The sequence below is a fragment of the Tachypleus tridentatus genome, chromosome 10, assembly GCF_004210375.1.
Source record: "Tachypleus tridentatus isolate NWPU-2018 chromosome 10, ASM421037v1, whole genome shotgun sequence".
Lineage (NCBI taxonomy): Eukaryota > Metazoa > Arthropoda > Merostomata > Xiphosura > Limulidae > Tachypleus > Tachypleus tridentatus.
The window spans coordinates 72,781,354-72,801,320 of NC_134834.1; the positions used below are offsets into that span (position 1 = coordinate 72,781,354).

The 19,967-nt window shown below is 35.8% G+C and overlaps 1 protein-coding gene across 3 annotated transcripts; it reads right to left on the reverse strand.

Annotated features, from left to right (window-relative positions):
- Positions 1-3,899: 3,899 nt before the first annotated feature.
- On the reverse strand, positions 3,900-18,404 carry LOC143229558 (uncharacterized). Of its 3 annotated transcripts, none has more exons than XM_076462057.1 (3): positions 18,339-18,404; positions 6,314-6,639; positions 3,900-5,152 (listed from the first exon to the last, which is right to left on the reverse strand). In XM_076462057.1, the coding sequence occupies exons 2-3, from the start codon at positions 6,637-6,639 to the stop codon at positions 5,050-5,052; spliced, it is 429 nt and encodes a 142-aa protein (XP_076318172.1). In that variant the 5' UTR covers positions 18,339-18,404; the 3' UTR covers positions 3,900-5,049. The 3 variants fall into 3 exon arrangements, with proteins under 3 accessions (XP_076318172.1, XP_076318170.1, XP_076318171.1); XM_076462055.1 differs by having other exon boundaries at positions 18,322-18,369; XM_076462056.1 differs by lacking the exon at positions 18,339-18,404 and adding an exon at positions 18,055-18,332.
- Between the last annotated feature and the right edge of the window lie 1,563 nt (positions 18,405-19,967).

Consider the following 19,967-nt stretch of genomic DNA (forward strand, 5'->3'; position numbering starts at 1 on the left):
CAGTGTACATTTATAGCTAGAGGGGCACTCGGTAGAGTGCAAACCTCCACCACGCAAAGTTGGTCAAATTCGGCCCTCAGAAAGTAGAAATGTCCGTCATTATCAACGAACAATAACCATTTTTGGTTGGACAATGAGAAATAATGTTTTACGTATGCGTCAAGTTTCGTCAAAATCCGATGTTTTTGGTAGTGCGTAAAATCGGCACCCGTGTTATCAGATTGGTTTATTTTTTATTTTTGTGACCTTCCTAAGACTAATCATAAGTTTGGTCATATTCGAAATGTGTATCAATTTTCGTCCAGATCCGTTTAGTCCTTTTCGATAAATCTTTCTCAAAAACACACCAAGAATGAAAATATGTTTTGCAGAATAACAGTAAACGAGAAATTCTTCAAAGTAAAAGTGTGCTCGAACGTATCAACGTATAAAATATAATTGTACATGTAAGACCAGTTTAGTATTGGTTACCTCTAATAATGAATCACATAACAAATGACGTCAGTCAACATAATCATGACGTTTACATTACTAACGTCTCGCGGACATTTTTTTAACACCTTCTCTCGGTGTTAATTGTGAAGCTCAGTTTTGATGATTACAGACTTAAGAAAACGGTCACGCCTCCTAATTACAGAAATGCAGAGAGAATAACAATGAAACAGTGGTATGGTATTTATGTACAGTAGCAATTCAGCTAGCACGATTTCAGAATTAATGATATCGTGTGCGCAATTTCAATTTTTCAATATATCTGTGTGTGTGTGTGTGTGTGTGTATATATATACACAGCTTGAAAGATCGTTTTTCTGTATTTTACCACAGGAGGATGTGCTGTAACAAAAGTTTAATTTTTTAACTGCTACTTGTATAAAGAGGATATATAGCTTAAAAATTACTTGTTTTAACGTTTCTTGAGTAAAATTAATTCGTAAATAGTCAATAGGTCCGGCATGGCCAAATGGTTTGGGCGCTCGGCTCGCAATCTGAGGGTCGTGGATTCGAATCCCCGTCAAACCAAACATGCTCGTCCTTACAGCCGTGAAGGCGTTATAAAGGGACGATCAATCTCACTATTCATTGATTAACGAGTAGCCCAAGAGTTGGCGGTGATGATTAGGTGCCTTCCATCAAGTCTTAAACTGCTAAATTAGAGACGGCTAGTGCAGATAGCTTTCGTATAGCTCTGCGCAAAATTCAAACCAAACCAAACCTTCGTGTAGCCTTGCGCGATATCCAAAAAAACAACAACAAAGAAACAAGTTGTAAACAAAGAACGGTTAGAATAAAGAAAGTACTGGAAAAAATGGCAGTAAAATTATCAACCTCAAGCATCTGGCACAAAAAAAAAGTGAAAATCTGACATACTGAAAATGCAAACAGCTAGTGTGATAAAAAAAATACATAAACCTAACCTAATCCCTTCAATATGGAACCTAACATACTATTTAAAAGTGTAAATTTCGACACACAAGATGGGTAGAATAGTGTGTGTGAAATTTCAAACGTTGAATTTGAAAGAGAGATTATAACTATTCAGAATTCGGAAAAATCAATATTTGAAACAATCGCAACACTTGGTCACACGCAGGGTATTGTGTGCATGTAAACCATTCTGCGGTATCAAAAACGTTCTGGTTAGTGGAAAGTGGTTTCAGAGTTTAATATTCAGGTTTGTATTACTTGAACGGTACCGGAAATCATTCTGCAACCAATTTAGTGAATTTGCTACATCTACATGTGAACATGCCCTAACTGAGCAGCATGTGTAGCGTGATTTCCACGTATATGAACACATGCTACGTTACCACTCAGAATGCTTGGCACAATTTTGCCCAGTCGATAGGATGATCGCTAATTTTGTGGGGTAGCGAGAACCACTGCATTTAGTCTAAGCGTAATAGTTACATGTGGGGTCAGGATCAGACTGACAAATGTATGGATCTTGGCTGTTTTGTGTAAACCATAAGTACTATGATTGATACGATACATTATGGGTTGGATTCTCCACAAAATCCATCCCCGATGTGTCCGAATTTTTTATTTCCCTTCTCTACCAAGATATTTTGAATGAAAACGTGTTGAAAAAACACACACACCCAAAGCCTTCAACTTAGCTACATAGAATATTGTTCTGGATAATTCAGAATGCTGAAGTACAACTATCCAGTCATCATCTTTCCAGCATTCTAAACAAAAATGCATATAAACAACACCAGACTTCTGAAACTCAGTTGAGAACATGTAGACAAACACCAATTATTCATGGCAACTGTCGTTCAACCAGTACAGGCGAAAGAGATCACTAGAACTCCTACACTCATCACATGATTGTACTTTTGGCAAGACAACATATGTTTGGATACTAAACTTATTAATTAAGAATTATAATACATTAAGCTATGAACACGAGTTGCTGCTCAGCAGTCTCCTGGTGTGTCTTTGTTCACACGAACGACATCTGATGCATACGAAGCTAAACAACTAGGTCAGAAGCCTTCATGTTTTAGGTATAAATATTCTTAACTATGAAACGCGGAACAGAGGAAAGAAACATTCGGAAGCACTAATCACCTAAGTGGATACTCTTAACCAAATAGCAGAACTGACTGTCGCTCTTATAATACGCCCACAGCTGATAGTTTTGGAGTATGCTCAGCAGAATCACGTGTCGACTTTAAGATCCTTGGATACCTAATCCGATATACGAGATTCTGAAATGTCACCATCCCTAGTTTGAAAATGTTAATAACACCTTCAAGTCAAAAATTGGAGTTCTCAGAATATTTATATTCACCTTGAAAGTAGGTATGTTTACCTCAAGTGTCAAACATACCTATGCAACTACACTCTTCATTGTGCGTTTTCTAACTCAAGCGTTCTTTAGCTCATCCAGCGTATCTTTTAGGAGTAAAAAGAGATGTGAAATCAATCCCTTGAGCTCACATTACAAGTAATCTCACATAATCAGTGCCACACATTTATTTATACTGGCTCACAGAAATATAAATTAGGTTTTGAATACGAGATCTTTATCCTTGTGGTAACGTGTACAACTGATCATGAACCCCCATAATGATATTAGTCCTAATTTACCCAATAGAAAAGCTGACGATGGTTGCCAGGATCTCGAACCCTGTCACTCCATCAAAACAGATGTTTCCCCACAACAAAAAATAAATACCTTTGAACCTGTCATGTTTAATTACAGTCAGTAATCATTCCCCATGTTATATTTCCACCAAACGAATTAAGGGCACCGTCAAATTCAAGATGCAACCTAAACTCGATTGCAGAGAAAAAAGACAACTAGACGTCTATCAAACGAGGTGATCTTAACATTACTGTATACGGAATTGTGGAACATATTGGTCTTTTGGTAACCCAGTCAACAACCTGGGAGTTACATTTATTATTATTAACGTTTTCAAGCTTAAAACAGCTTTACTGGCTTCGTCTAGCCATTACATTATAGAACTCTGCTTAATACGATATCAAATAAGGAAAGTAACCAAGAACAAATTCAACAATTACGTTAATTGTAATTAGTTGGTGTCAACCTCAAAGATCTGACTTCTGTCACATTAAGAGCCATACAAGCATGAAACGTGTACCATACATGCACACTACCTGGTGTCAAATTAGACTTCAGACGGACACGTACATAGTTATAAAATTGCACAAGGGCACTTACGTGGAATACCAGTGGTATAAATCCATCCTTAATAAGGTTACATTATCTTACAAATTAATGATCAAACAGGACTTGTTTTGTATCTTTGCTTTTACTCTTCCTACAAAATGTTCTGAACGACATCAAATCACAAAACAATGTTAATTTTGTGCTGATCCTGATTTGAATGCGACAGTACAACGATTTTTATTAAAAGCACAGAAACTAAGGCAAAAAACAAACTTTATTTCTCAGTAAAACATTTTCCACATTCATACATATCAAACGTGATTGGCTCACAGTGTCACCTGCAAATATAACTTCGAACAAAGTTTGAAACCTTCTACCAAATATAATATTTAAAATTTTATTGTATGTACTTGGAATTTCGTACAATGACAATGGACTACATACAATCTGGTATATTGCACTGTGTAGTTAAATCGAACACGAAAATAGTTATACTTAAATTACACAAGTAACACCCATAAACCATATAATATGGTAGTATATATGTCTACAAATATAACAAAACTTAATTTAAGAACCCATGAGTGAAAGTAAAATAAAACACAATACGTCAAACACGTGTCAATGAGGCCTTTCGTCTAATATGGGTGAACGTCAGGCCGGTTGGGACACCAATCTAACAGTAGTAGTTGAAACACTATATATTATCAAATTACACTAACTAATGTTCACAGTTGCTACGGAGTAATTTTAAAAGATTTTGTAAAAGCCGTTTCCAATCAAGATTAGGAGAAGGATTAATAAACAATTATTAATGATTTAATACCAAACAAAGTGATATTTCTTTGCCAATTATAAGCTTAATATTTAATCTTTACTAAAATACAAACAAAGATAATTTTGACTTCAAACTCGTTGTTTCAGCTGAATCGAAGAAGTCAGTATGGCACAAAAGTGTACTACTACTGAACAGAGTAAACTTTGCTTCTATAAAGGTTTGTTTTTTAAATTAAAGCAAAATATCACTGTACAAAACAAGAAAATAGGTTCATGAGATCTGCACTACATTTCGCGACACTTCTTAAGGACTTTTTAGTTACCAACAGTTCCTGAGCTCACTTTAAAATTAGTCTATAAGAAGGCATATAATTAAGTCCATAAAATTTGCTATTAATAAAGTCGTGTACCTAGAACACGAAAATACTGTACTGAAACCGATTCCAAGATTAAGCCATTAACAAAAAGGCAAGAAACACCGCAGTCCTTTGAGTCAAGAAAACTAATATTATTCATTTAGGAGACAAACATCATATCCTCAGGTTGTCTTGGGATTCAGGTAACAATAAAAGTATCAGCCTAACAAATAATTAGACACTGAATTCAGCCCGTACACGAAACTAATGAAGTTAAGGGTCCAGAAGACAGCAACACAATATCGACGAACAGCACCCCAATAAGAAGCACTCCGCTATCCTGTCCATTTCACTGCGTTTTCCTTCGGTCAAAATTCTGCACATACACACAAAAAAAAAACTCCAGCTTTTGGAAAGTAATACAAAGCATACATCGAACAATTGAATTTCTTATTATAAGTTGGATTTTTTGTTCCGTTGAAATTTTAAAAACAAAACTTAATTACAAAGTAAAATCATTTTCCATAAAGTTGTTCAACAGCACCGTCTTGCATTTAATTACACTTACCTCCTTCTACATATATATAAAATATTTACAAAAACAATCGCTGTGTTCTGTAACGAAATCAATTTATACTCTCATTAAATTGCATTTTACTTATCTCTGCCACCTATTGAGCATGTTACGTACTAGCTTTCTTATCCTTCAGTGTGATAATAGGGAAATAATCAATTAATCAACTACTTATCAAAATTAAATTCCTGAGACGATCACCTACTGACGATAATTCAATTCTATGAAAACATGTTATTACAATAATTATAAAATACGTAACTAAGACATAAAAATGGAAAAATAAATGAACTCTTGCGAATAATTGTTTGTTCAATTTCGTATAAAGCTACTTGTAGGTTATCTGCGTTAGCTGATCTAAGTTTAGAACTGAAAGATAGCGATAAATGGCAGTTGCCTGTCAACACTACCCACGGGCCAAAGTGTGGATCCACAGTGACACTAGTCACTATGCAACGCTTGGCCCATTAACGAGGAAGTAAGCACAACAAGATATTTTTAAAAGTTCATAAATATAGCAAAATTTCAGCTTCATAGAAAATACATTAACAACTGGTTTGAAAACAAAACAAAAAAATCAGAACGTGTAGCATATGAAATCTTGGTTTTGAACAAATCACACTAACAGCTACTAATAAAAAATTAGTAAAGTACGTAACATAATAAATCGGAAACTTGTCCGAAATAAATTATAAGTAACAGCTATTGAAGTCAAGGCTACACATTGGTCTATTTGTGCTTTGCCCACCGTAGGTGTCCAAACCAAATTTTTTGCATTAGAAGCCACTAAGCCACCAGATTCGAAAGGTATGATGTTTGAAACGACATAATTACATAATTTAAAGTTAATATTATCAACTATCCATCTTAGCTACAAATTATAATGCAACAATTTTGACTATTTTGTAAATCATATCATTTGTTTCAACTTCTACCATTAACAAAAAAAAAAAAAAAACGTACACGGTATGGGTCGGCTGATATTGGGGACCCCATCCCGCAGGTGACGTCAAAGGAGCTTGCTGCGTGTAGTATGGATAGCCTATTTGCCCGCCAGGAGGCCCACAGCCTGGCTGACCCTGGACGGCTCCATAGCTTGTTTGCCCAAAGCCTGATTGACCCTGAATGACTCCGTAGTTTGTTTGCCCATCAGATGGTCCTTCATAATATCCATGGGGTACGGTAGGTGGAGCACTAGGTTTCCAACCTGGTTCTGAAGGTGGATGAAGATTATAAGGCGGTGGAGGATCTGTCGATGGGTTTTGGTAACTGCTTTGGTTGTAGTTCATCTAGAAGTGTCAGATACTTTTTTAAATAAATAACATTTATTTTTATTTTCTAAAATTATATTTATTTATAAATATAAAAATTTATATATATTTATCATTATACATTTATAAATAATTATAATTATTCGTTTTAATTGCAATATCAGGATACGGCATTTAACATATTAAAAATTCATTTTATCTGTTTGAAAATGTTTGAAATATAAAATAGTGTTATAGATTAAAGATAAATACACCCAGCTTACATGAATTTTCAAATCTTACCATCAAACAGAACTAATATAAACCCTAATAACATTGTGAGAAAATAAATTAAAGATTTTGGAAATGAAATGAGCAGAATCGATTTACTTATTCATTAAACGTTTGACTGGTCAATGTCAATGATTTGGTTTCATTTATATGGAAAAGTCTCGCGGCAGCAATTTTTCCACATGTATATCACTAGTAGTACAGTCACGAGGTCATAAATGTGTGTGTGTGTGTGTGTGTGTGTGTGTGTGTGTGTGTGTGTGTGTATTGTACTGACATTTTTGGACTTTTAAGCCTTCGTCGTAGGAAATGTTTGTGTAGCTAGAAGACATTTTATGATACAGAGGATAGTATTTGGAGGACGTTTTCCGTTGATGTTAATGTCAGAGATAATGATTAGGAAATGTGTTGCGTCTGTAACGAACGGTGTCAAAGGTAAGGAGGTATCTGATGTGGTAATCAACGTAAGCAGATAAGTTTTCAGGTGGCTTACTCCAATTAGAAATAACAGAACGACCAGGACTGTTGGGTTTGTGTATTATTGTAACACGTAAAAGCGACCCAGAACTGGGTGTGTATGTGAAATGAACCACAATGTTTCACGACTGATGTGTTAACGTTTCTGTAAGCTACACAGCGTATGTTCGATAACTTTAACAGACTGCGGTATGTGGTCTAAATTTACCTTTGATAGTGGTTTGTGTGATTTAGGTGACAGTAAACTTGGTTGATACAGTCAGACTTATCCTGAACGACAATAGCGCCGACCTTATAAGTTGGTTCAATGATAATTTTATTATCATGGAATTGAATAAGTTAGTGAGACAGTTCAACGTACGCGTTTATATTGTTGGAGTTAGTAATCAGATGTTATTAGTACGAGTATGTTTAAATTCAGTATTTTGTTGTAACGAGACATTACAATTTGAGTGGAAGAAACCTTTGTTCTTAAGTGAGAGGGCCTGGCATGGCCAAGCGCGTAAGGCGTGCGACTCGTAATCCGAGGGGCGTGGGTTCGCGCCCGCGTCGCGCTAAACATGCTCGCCCTCCCAGCCGTGAGGGCGTTATAATGTGACGGTCAATCCCACTATTCGTTGGTAGAAGAGTAGCCCAAGAGTTGGCGGTGGGTGGTGATGATTAGCTGCCTTCCCTCTAGTCTTACACTGCTAAATTAGGGATGGCTAGCACAGATAGCCCTCGAGTAGCTTTGTGCGAAATTCAAAAAACAAACAAACTTACGTGAAAGATCACTGTTTTTATTGCTATTTTTCACGATTTCCAAAAGTCTTCTTTGCTTTATTAATAAATGCATCTAGTTTCTGTTATTCAATATGACAAATTGAGTTCTTGGAATTTATAGCAGCAATGTTCATTTCAAGATTGTTTATTTGCAAAAGTCACGGGTGAGTTTCGTAAGTGCGAGGTGGAATGAAAGATTTTTACTACACTGTGAACAAAACAGTTTGGCTCCTATGGTAGCTGGTGGATTCAAATTAAAGGGTTAAGGTATAGTTTGACTTTTAAATATTGTCCCACTGCATCGGCTTAGTGCGCGTATCTCAGTTTTTGTTCGTTTTTTCATTCAGTTTTATGAGTGTTTAAAAGTCTTGCTAGACTTAGTAGATTTGAGTACGCTTGTGCAGCCGTGTTGCAGGGAGTTTATTTCAAAAATACAAAGTTTTGTTTTGTGACAGGGAGAAAGTTCAGGTTCTGTTTGGTTTAGTTTTATGAAAGGTCGTCGGGTGAAAGATGATGTTCTCCTTCAAAAGTTATAGAAAGTTATGTGTATGGAAAAAAATCCTCAGAGTTTGTGGTGTTTGGATGGTCGTTAAAATAAGGAATTGCTAGACGACTGCTAGGAATAAACGTAGAAGTCTTAAATCTCCATAACTACTGCATTTAGAAGAAGTAATGTATAAAATGGGTCTGTTAAGTGTAGAAGTGTGACGTACACTAAGGCCCGGCATAGCCAAGCGTGTTAAGGCGTTCGACTCGTAATCCGAGGGTCGCGGGTTCGAATCCCGGTCGCACCAACACATGCCCGCCCTTTCAGCCGTGGGGGCGTTATAATATGACAACTAATTCCACTATTCGTTGGTAAAAGAGTAGCCCAAGAGTTGGCGGTAGGTGGTGATGACTAGCTGCCTTCCCTCTAGTTTTATACTGCTAAATTAGGGACGGCTAGCGCAGATAGCCCTCGAGTAGCTTTGCGCGAAATTCAAAAACAAACAAACAAGCATACTATTCTACGTGCACTGTAGAAATAGAAAAATACACAGTAGCATCAGAGTCTGTGAATAGGACAGGATCCCTGGATTGTATGCGAGGTTTAACGCTTAGAGAGAAGTTTCTGGAGCCGTAACTTCTGTATGAATGCAACATTTAGAAGAATAGACGCATCTAGTTCTGTGAGAAGCATTGAGAGAAATGTGGTTTGGAAGTATACTCTATGGACTGAAAAAGATTTATGGATTAAGTGTAAATTGAAGGAGATTTATGAGTAGGACTGTTTGGTGGATCTAGGTTGGATTGTGCAGTGATTGTTTGTAGGCAAGAGAGAATACAGTTAGTAAAAAAGAAATCCCGGTATGGCCAGGTGGGTTAAGGCATTCGACTCGTAATCTGAGGGTCGAAGGTTAGAATCCCCGTCGCACCCAACATGCTCGCCCTTTCAGCCTTGGGGGCGTAAAATGGCACGATCAATCCCACTATTCGTTGATTAAAGAGTAGCCCAAGAGTTGGCGATCGGTGGTGATGACTAGCTGCCTTCTCTCTCGCCTCACACTGCTAAATTAGGTACGGCTAGTGCAGATAGCCCTCGTGTAGCTTTGCGCGAAATTCAAAAACAAACAAACAAGCATACTATTCTACGTGCACTGTAGAAATAGAAAAATACACCTCGAATAAAAAACAATCTTCATACTGTATGCAGCTGCTTTTTGTTTTAAGACAGAAGAAGAAACGATTCCCTTGAAGGAATAGTGTAAACCATCTTTTACTAATAAATATGTTTTGTTTTCATGTTTAAAGTTATTGTTGTAAAGGAAGGGTAAGCGCTGATTACGTTGGCATAGGTCATGTACGAGGGCGTTAAACTAGTCAGTTTTCTCATTTCAACAGTCGGTGGTATAGGTCTGTTGTCTTAGAAATAAATCAGTATGTCTATTGACATCATGGTAGATGACACTAAACAGCTAGAAAAACACGAGGGTCAATACAGTGAGTCAAAATGTGCATTAATAAGGTTTGTAAATCTGAAACAGTCATAAATCGTTGTTACATGTCGTTAGTTTCGACGTGAACTAAGTATTTGAAAGACTGATAGAAAAGTTAGTGTCGAAAAGGTCAAGTAACGAGGATTCACCAACTGATTTTAATTAAAATATGTTAGTTCTTAATGTGTTGATGGAGGAAGTTAATAGTCTTTCTAAAAATGATAACATAAGGTGAAAGAAGAGGTAACTAGCTTGCCTTCAGTGAACTGGGATTCGTGGTCCATGAGTGGATTATAAATTCTGATTAAGAAGTTAGTATACAGGATCACACACAAAAGTTATAATGGATTTCAAATCATTATTATCCTTAAGAGGAATACAGAATTACTTCGTAAACTTTCAAGTTTGGGTCTCGTTTCAAAACCATTACAACCTTAATATGTGATCCTGTGTGCTAACTTCTTAATCAGAATTGATATCGTACTGAGATGGAAACATATTTATAAATACACATTAAAAGAAATGTTTAAATTTCATTGAAGATAAACTTAGAGAAACAGTTAAGGCATATTTAGGGGGTTCAGATTTTGATAAGATTACATAACTGCATTGTTTCGACTTACGGCACTACTGAAAGCTCCGAAATCAGCTTCTTTTGCTTCTGTTGGGCCTGGCATGGCCAAGCGCGTAATGCTTGTGACTCGTAATCCGAGGGTCGCGTGTTCGCGCCCGCGTCGCGCTAAACATTATCGCCCTCCCAGCCGTGGGGGCGTATAATGTACGGTCAATCCCAATATTCGTTGGTAAAAGAGTAGCCCAAGAGTTGGCGGTGGGTGGTGATGACTAGCTGCCTTCCCTCTAGTCTTACACTGCTAAATTAGGGACGGCTAGCACAGATAGCCCTCGAGTAGCTTTGTGCAAAATTTCAAAACAAAATTGCTTCTGTTAAACATTCTACTGAGAATATAACGTGGCCACCCGAAAATATTTACATATCCTTCTCGCTTGGCTTCATTTGTCTATTTCTTACTTTTTTATTGTACAAATTAACGCATGAAACCCGATCTGATCAAAAATCATAGAAAAATAATTTAAGAGGATATGAAATTCAAAATTTTGAACTAACACGAGAAAAAAAAACGTTAAATACATAAACACACACACACACACACACACATATATATATATATATATTTAGTAACTTATACAACTTTTCAAGGTCGCACATGATGTTGCCCGATGTAAGTAAATTTATGAAAAGACAGTTGTCCACCTCTTACTGTAAACACACATACATTCCAATGTATCACGATTATCCCAGGTAACAGGTGTTTTTAATGCATGTGACAGATCGACTGCATTATTTCTCACAAAACTTCCTAAACCACGTGCTTACCAGGTGGCGTTTTCAAACAACCAAACTATGTATTTGATAAAAAGAAACTTCAGACAAAATGTTATTTATCACTATTTCTACTTCGTCTTCTTCGTGGTGCAATGTAATACAAAAATGAGAAAAACTGAAACGTTTTTATTGTTGGAAAGGCTTGAAGTATTTAAACCTGAGAAAATTAGCGAAATTGTAGTACACTAATAAAATTTGTACTATCGTATCTAAAACCATCAGATACTTTCATTCAAAAATTTATAATTTTTAACCATACACAAATTGTATTTTAATAAAACTATGGTTCATACGCAAATATTAAGCATACATGAAAATAGTCTTTCAATAAAACCTTGGTTTATATGTATATATCAACCCTACACGTAATGTGTGTTTTGAAGAAAACCTTGTTTAAATATATATAACGTGGCGTACTTAACTATTGTGTGTTCCTACTTATATTGGACTTTTAAATTAAAGATAAACGTGTGCGATATTTGAAAATTTGTTTCTCATGTTAACTACAGCCTATTGTTTAGTATGTAGAGCGTTTCATTAAGTATTGACTGATCAAAAAACAAAGACGTGACATAGGCACCCGGATAAGTCCAGTATAAACTATAGAACAGTTGTTTTGTCTCCCAAAATCTGAATTAAAACATAACAATAAACACTTATTATCAAATCTTTATATTATTAAGTATACGAACTACGCGATTTAAGTTACGCAAATATGGACAATATTGTGACCACAATCATCCGAATCAGTTTAAAAATAAATATATACGTTGTTATCTCCTGTGATGTTGCTATAACAACATCACACTTCGAATGTAACAAACGTTGAGAAAAATAGAACAAACACTTATGTATGAAACCCAAACAAAACCAAAACATTAAACACGCAATCAAGTATACATCAACAACAATGTCACTAAGGTTGTATGGAATTACAATTACGTATAAGGTATGCAACTTTTCATGTCCAAATATAATCTTTCCTTAATCATGAGTTTACATAACGTCCGTGCAGGGGGCGGGTACTCCAATTAGTATTTTAATAATAATAAAGAAACATGTAATCCTCTGAATGATAACAATAAGTCATCGAAAAGATGAAAATGTGTTTCAGCGTGAAACGAACGAAATATTGAATCGAGAGTAACTTCCAATAAAAGACTCTCGGAAAGCGTACAAGAAGAATATAATGTGGAGTTTCTATTCTGATTTCCAGTAAACTGACACTTGAAATAATGTAGGGTGGGGAAAAAGTGACACCAAAAGTTGTTTCAACTTGCCATGTTTGCTGACGCCATTGTTACATGGTATCATAACGTTGTAAGTGTGATATCCGTAGTTGATAACGACAATATTGTCCCCAGCTATTAGGTCTGGCCAGCCAGTCTTGACCTTTCACCAACAGGAAACTGCAACCAGTGTTTCGTTATTGTTTCTGCTTAGCAATACATGCCAGTTTAAAGATTTCTGTTTATGACAGCATGTGCAAATCATATAGTCATGAGATGTGCCCCATATTAAGATCTCCTTTAATTTAGGAATGACAATGATGAGTAAAGTGAAAGCGCTAATTGCTTTGTGTAAATTACGTTACCGAATTAAGTAATACTGGGTTTATTGAGACTGATATGCAGGTCTCGACCCATACAGTTTGGAGAGAAAACAGCTGGTGATACAGTAAAAGCGACTGTCCAGCGTCTTAATCATGTATATTGTATTTGTTTGTTTTTTTAAATAAAGATTGTTCACTGTATCTTACATTGGGTTAAGTTCTTATTTCATTCTCAGGAACTGTTTCATACAAATTCAAAAATACTAAATAGTTAATATCTATATGCTATTATTCGGCAGGTCTATCTTGTCACTCTTATGAAAAATTTGTTTTACTTGGGAAACGTGTATTGACTGACTCGTTATTATATTAGTGCCTAACAAGCAATATGAGAGACAACAAGACGAGGTACGGTATTCCACTTCTGTTGCATACATTTGATAATTCCACAACTGTTTTACAAATGTTACGGATCATGTGCTGTTATATAGAGACTCTAAAGGTATTAACCACAAAACTGAAAATCACCGAGATAAATACGACTTACTTTTTAGCATCAAATGGTAAAGAGTTGTAACCATGGCACAGTGATGAACCTCTATCATCCAGGAGGTACCAAGATAACCATCGATCATGCATGGTGTTGTGCACTAGACCAGAGATTGATTACTTACACAAGAGTAAGTTTCATTAAGTGTGTCACAACACTATACTCACATCACTGATGACGTCTCATCAAATAATGCTGAGAGGGCATGATAGAAAGGTTTTAGCTACTATCGAGTCAAACCAAATAATGCCCCCAGCAAAAAAAAATTTGGACTATTTCCTGAAGCGTTTCAGACAAGTAATCACTTGAAGCGGCTGATAGGAATCAGTTTTGCAGGTTCAATCCTATCCGTTTCTTAATGTACCCAGACTTTGTTTAAGTAACAACACGACGTTAGTGAAGATATTGATATGGGACTTAAAAGTTAGCTGTATTGCCCATTGTCACGATAATAACTATGAAGAGCCAACACGGCTGTAGGTATTGGTCAAGCAAAAATCTAGTGAAGCTTGAGGAATAAAAAATTCACAGATGCTAAGCATATATTTTCTATGACTAAATATGGCTTGAAAGTACACAAAGCCTCTACAAGTGTTGCTTCAGCAGGGTAATCATTTTAACATTTTGTTGATAAAGGTAGTTTTAGAGAAAGGCAGTTTTAATCAATTAGTTAAGATGCTCTTTAGAGCCAACACACCTGGTTAACCTTCTGACTAATTGATATTCATCTGATGGAGCATTTCCATCTGGATGTTTGCTATTTGGAATTGAATTATTTACCCTTCTGGCTGGCTTTCTTGTTCTTCAATCAGCCATTGTTTCATTCTTTTAGTGCATCTATGTGTGCATAATACTCGAATTAATTGAAAACTGTCACTGAAGAAAGTTTTAACAAAACCTGATATACTTGGTATTTGGGTCAGCTGCAAAATCCAGCTTTCTTCCAAGCATGAAATCCTAAGTAGCACCCATGGATTAAGATACACTGTTGACCAACACACTGAATGTAAAAGATCTAATTTGGCTCTTTAAAGTGTCTCAGGGCCAAGCAACCATAGAAACCAAGCCCTTCCCAAATGAAATAATCGTCACAATATCTTAGAGCCCACACCACACCGCCGATTTAATGTATGGCTCAACCATAACAACCAACTGCATCACCACAGGCAGTGAATCAAAAGTCAAATTTTAAGGCATTGGTAGTCTAGGTATTATGTCAAGGAGTGTTTTATTACAACTAGAAGACACTACCGTGTGTGTACTCCCTCCAGTTGGACAACTACATAGTAAAGAATAAAAAGACTGTCCTGAAGCCAGAGTCATTTCGAGAAGTGACTGGGCACTAGGAAAGCACAGATAAGACATCCACAAATATTTGGCTGGTACCATCAGCAATAGCATCAAATATTCCAGCAGCCCTCACAACTGCTGGTGGAAAGACAACTGTAAAGAGGATAATATGCAAGCTATCAAATTTTCCCCACCAATCACAAACTACTACAATCTTTAACTGTGAGATGCTTCAAGGTAAATGAAGCTCCTCCACCTTAACCACTACTGAAATGAAGTATAGGACCCTTGCGACTACACTGATTGAGTAAGTAACAACCAAAAGGACAAGCAAACTTCTTCAACAACAGCCACTTCGATATCAGAGTCTGTTGCACTATCACGAAACGGATGTGAAATGAAATGAGCATGGGTCGTTTATTACCAGGAAGAACAAAGAACATTATCTCAGCCGGCATTCTTTTCTACCTACCTAAATAAAGGAGACATCTACCTGCTGCAGATGGAGTTAGCCAAAACCTGATGAGCCTTGACCTAAGCTCGAAAAGTTACCAATGGCACCACATTATCTTTTCATTTCTTTTATTTCATGACAGTTGTATAATATTTAATTTTGTACTTTTTAAGATGTTAACTTGTACTTATATGATTTCATTGTTAATTACTCATTTTGTGTATTAATTGAAATTCCACTGTTAAAGAATTTCTAGTACTGTATTCTGTAGTTAATTACATTTTATACTACATTAAACAGTACGTTTCTCGTGATACCAAACTGAGTTTACATAACAATGTTAAGGTATTTATTTTGGCTACACTTAGTTTATGTAACCATTGTTAAATAATTAGTGATAAAGTTATTTTGCAGCAACGTAATTAATGATTTCTACTTCGTAGTTAAATGGTATTTTGGTACATTCGTTGCTAAACTAATTCTTTGTTAAAGGTTGCGTTGTCTGTGTTTCACATGTTTTATTTATCGGGGACAAAAGCAATTCTGCATCCTCCTTAACCAATATATGTGCAGCTACACTTTCTTTTAAAGATAATTTGAGTGTTGACTTGAGGACAATCTTGTGGTAAAGAGGGGAGGAAAAAATGTTAATTTACACCTACCATGTTTTCTACCTCATTTTAATATAGTACTTCTTGGAGTATAACAGTTAACCTACGCATATGTGGTCTTCACATAAACCATGAAGAAAACTGTTAAACTGTTTTCATTCTAACAGCTTTTGTTATTCTGTTCAAGCAACATCTGGTTTGTCCATGGGTGGAGAATATGGCCGTAACGCTGTAGATTGTGCATGAATGTCAACGACGGTGTCCTCTAATATAAGGTTAGGTAACGTACTGAGGTTACAGCCTCTCTTTAGTTTGAACAAGAATGACCAGTAACATGGATGATTCTAATTACGCTGGGTAAGTCCAGCTTTACAGAGTTAAAAAACCTGGGATTTAGTCTGCTATATGACTTTGAAACGATTTGGAGAGAAACAAACTCCAAAAGCGGCTATCTAATTAGGATTATTCATTATATGCCAACTTTCTTCATTTCATTTTTTCACTAAATTGCGGAGAAATCTAGAACTACTCTCTGAAGAGTATCTTGATGAATCATGTTATCCAGCGGACATATTTTGTCGCTCTAGGTAAAATCAATTTTTATTTTACGATACTACAAGAGAACGCACGTTCATAAAATTATTACGTCAGTCAAAATGTTTCAAAGTTTATTTCTGAGGTTAAATATTGTCTAAAAGTTACTTCACTTTTTTTTTAATATCTTAAATTGTCGTAATGATACTCAGGGGCGTAGATCCTGGGGGGGATGGAGGGTATACATCCCCTCCTTCATTTTAGGTAGGGGGTATGATGCATACAATTATCCCCCCTACAGTTTGGTCTGTTGAATTGTTTTATTGCATCACAGACCTACAAATTGTCTGTTTGTTCTTGTGATTCTCGTGTTCTTACCAATCGAATTACATAATTAGACCTCGATGTACGCTTTTTCAGTAGCCGAAATGTACATCTTTAATATAGGCGTGCTTCTAAGCTTTTCGATCTAAGTTATAGTTCGTAACTTCGTAAGTATCAGCCAGTAGGCCTAAGTATACATCCAAGTATTGTGACAACAAGATTACTCTGTGACTGCATGTTTACAGCTTTCAGGTTCACGTAATCAGAGATTACCAATTTACAAATTGAACAGTCCACATAAGTGATTGTAAAAATCATCCCCCCATCGGGTGTAAAAAATCTACACCCCTGATGATAATGAGTATTTACACAACAAGGATGACGAGATCTACTGCAGAATGAAACATATATCAAAGATAAAAAACAAATACTTTTGGAACTTTTCAGTGCGAAAGAAAAATTTAAACAGATATCACAATCTAATATTCTTCTTGTATCTTGTTATTAACACATGGTTTAAGACTCTCGAAGATCCCAGTCACCCTCGTATGAATGCTAATTCGCTAGTATGCGAAACTGAAATGTGGCTGTGATTATTTAAATAAAATGACAGTATATATTGTAGCAGCAAAGTTAATAAGAGATACAACCGTATTCTTCCTACACGAGATAGGCCTATATGTCTATAATTTTACGTACGTGCACAATAGAGTTAATGAATATTACCGGCTGTGTACAATGATTCGAAACGAATTACTAAAGTATTAAATGGAAATTGTTAAATTACTTATCTTAAAACTTAAAATAAAGTTGATGATAACATTTCCATCTGCTAGAAATAAAACCAGATTGTTTGCAACTTATAAATCTTTCGAATGATTTCAGTCACTGATAAATTGGAATTTAAATTTCAATTTTGGATTAGGTTTTTTGATTACCAGAAGATAAATCTCATTAATCTAGTAATAATAATACTGACGAAAAGGTATTTTCAATTTCCATTTTAAACAAATATATTCTGACAACCTCATAAACAATCACAGAGAAAACTGACAAAGCTTAAAATGTATTGACTCTACTGTTAGTAGTACAAAGTACAGTTTATTACTATCAGTACCAGTGTGAAAAACAACTTTAGTTTATCAAATAATGTCAAACATAATTGAGAAGCTAAATACTGCTACCAAAGAATAACATAATCCCTAATGACCTGTAACTTTTAACTTACCTTTACCCAATTTCAGCTTGGAAAATACGAATATTAGCTTACAGCCTTCTTATACAATTTCAACTTTCAATCACTGCAACAAGTCACAAGTCTTTGCCAAAAAGTCACGCGGGAGTGACGTCAAGCCCTTACTTATTTTCAGGAAATGCTGCTCTCGAATAACACAAACTCTAATTCATAGTTAGCTATTTTAGTATAAAATAAAACATTGTTTGTAAGTCAGAAAAATAATAAATACTTTAGATTGTGGAGGTATAATTCACTTACAAGGAAGGGATACCTGCCTCTTATTCTTTGCATAATAATAAGCTATTTCCAGTTTGTTACCGTGTTTCTCCGAAAATAAGACAGGGCTTATATTAATTTTCACTCCAAAATATGACACTAGGGCTTATTTTCGGGGGGATGTCTTATTTTGATATATTAAATAAATGAAGTTACAAAGTAAAACTATTAAAATAACCATTTAAAATAAACTATTAAACTAACTGATTAATACTAGAACAAACTAATTAACTAACTATTAAACTAATTAATAACTTACTTTTTTTTATTTCTTTCCTCTTCCTGCCACTCTTAACTAGGGCTTATTTTAAGGGTAGGGCTTATATTAAAACTATCCCCAAAAACCACACTAGGTCTTATTTTATGGGTAGGTCTTATTATCGGAGAAACACGGTAGCTAACCAGCACGGCGTTCTCAGGCAACCCGAGTGAGTTAAACGAAACCGATGTTGTTTATAGTCACCACTGCAAAACAGTAAAGTTGAAATTGTGAGTTAAAATCGATTTTTGAATCGGTAGTTAGGCGCAAATAAGTTACAAGGTCATTCAAAGCATTTTATGTTTGTCTCAACTGGGTATTGGAAAGAATTTTTTTCACGCGGTAATGGCACTTTATCGTGTTTGCTTTTATTTTCATTGCTTGTATTTAAGCGCAAACCACACAGCGAACAACCTCTGCTATGCACATCACAGGTATTGTAACCCTTTTTTAGAGTAGGAATTCTGTGTTATTATACTAACGTGTATATGTGTTTTAAAACATAGTCACATCGGACCGTCATCAGTGTCCACTAGGGGAAATCGAACCCCTCATTTTAAAGTTATTAATACGTAGACGTAGCCCCTATCCCACCGAAGAACGCCAACGTATGTATTACTTATACCAGCCCAGCATGGCCAGGTGGTTAAGGCACTCAACTCGTAATCTGAGGGTCGCGCGTTCAAATCCCCGTCAAACCAAACATGCTCGCCCTTTCAGCCATGGGTTTATTATAATGTAATGATCAATCCCACTATTCGTTAGTAAAAGAGTAGCCCAAGAGTTGGCTGTGGGTGGTGATGACTAGCTGCCTTTCTTCTAGTCTTACAGTGCAAAGTTAGGGACAACTAGCGCGTGTAGCTTTGCGCGAAATTCAAACCAAACAATTATATTATTTTTTTAATTATACATTGTCTGAAATATAACATCTATTTAATGTGTTTTATGAGTGTTTTAAATCGCAAAACAATTTATCAATACTCTTGAATTTGATGAAGTTATACAAAGCATTGCTGTTAAAGAAAATTATATAAATCGGTAAAATGTTTTGTTTGTTTTAGAATTTCGCGCAAAGCCACACAAGGGCTATCTACGCTAATCGTACCTTATTTAGCAATGAAAGATTAAAAGGAAGACAGTTAATCATAACCACCCGCTGCCAACTCTTTGGCTACTCTTTTACAAACAGATAGTGGGATTAACCGTAACTTTTTAATGCTCTCACAGCTGTAAGGATGAGAATGTTTGGTGCGATGGGATGCGAACCCGCGACCCTCACATTACGAGTCGCACGCTTCAAGTCACCTGGCCATGCCGGGCGTTTTGTGGTTACCTAAGTACACTTTTATCTTTACTTCAATATTTTATT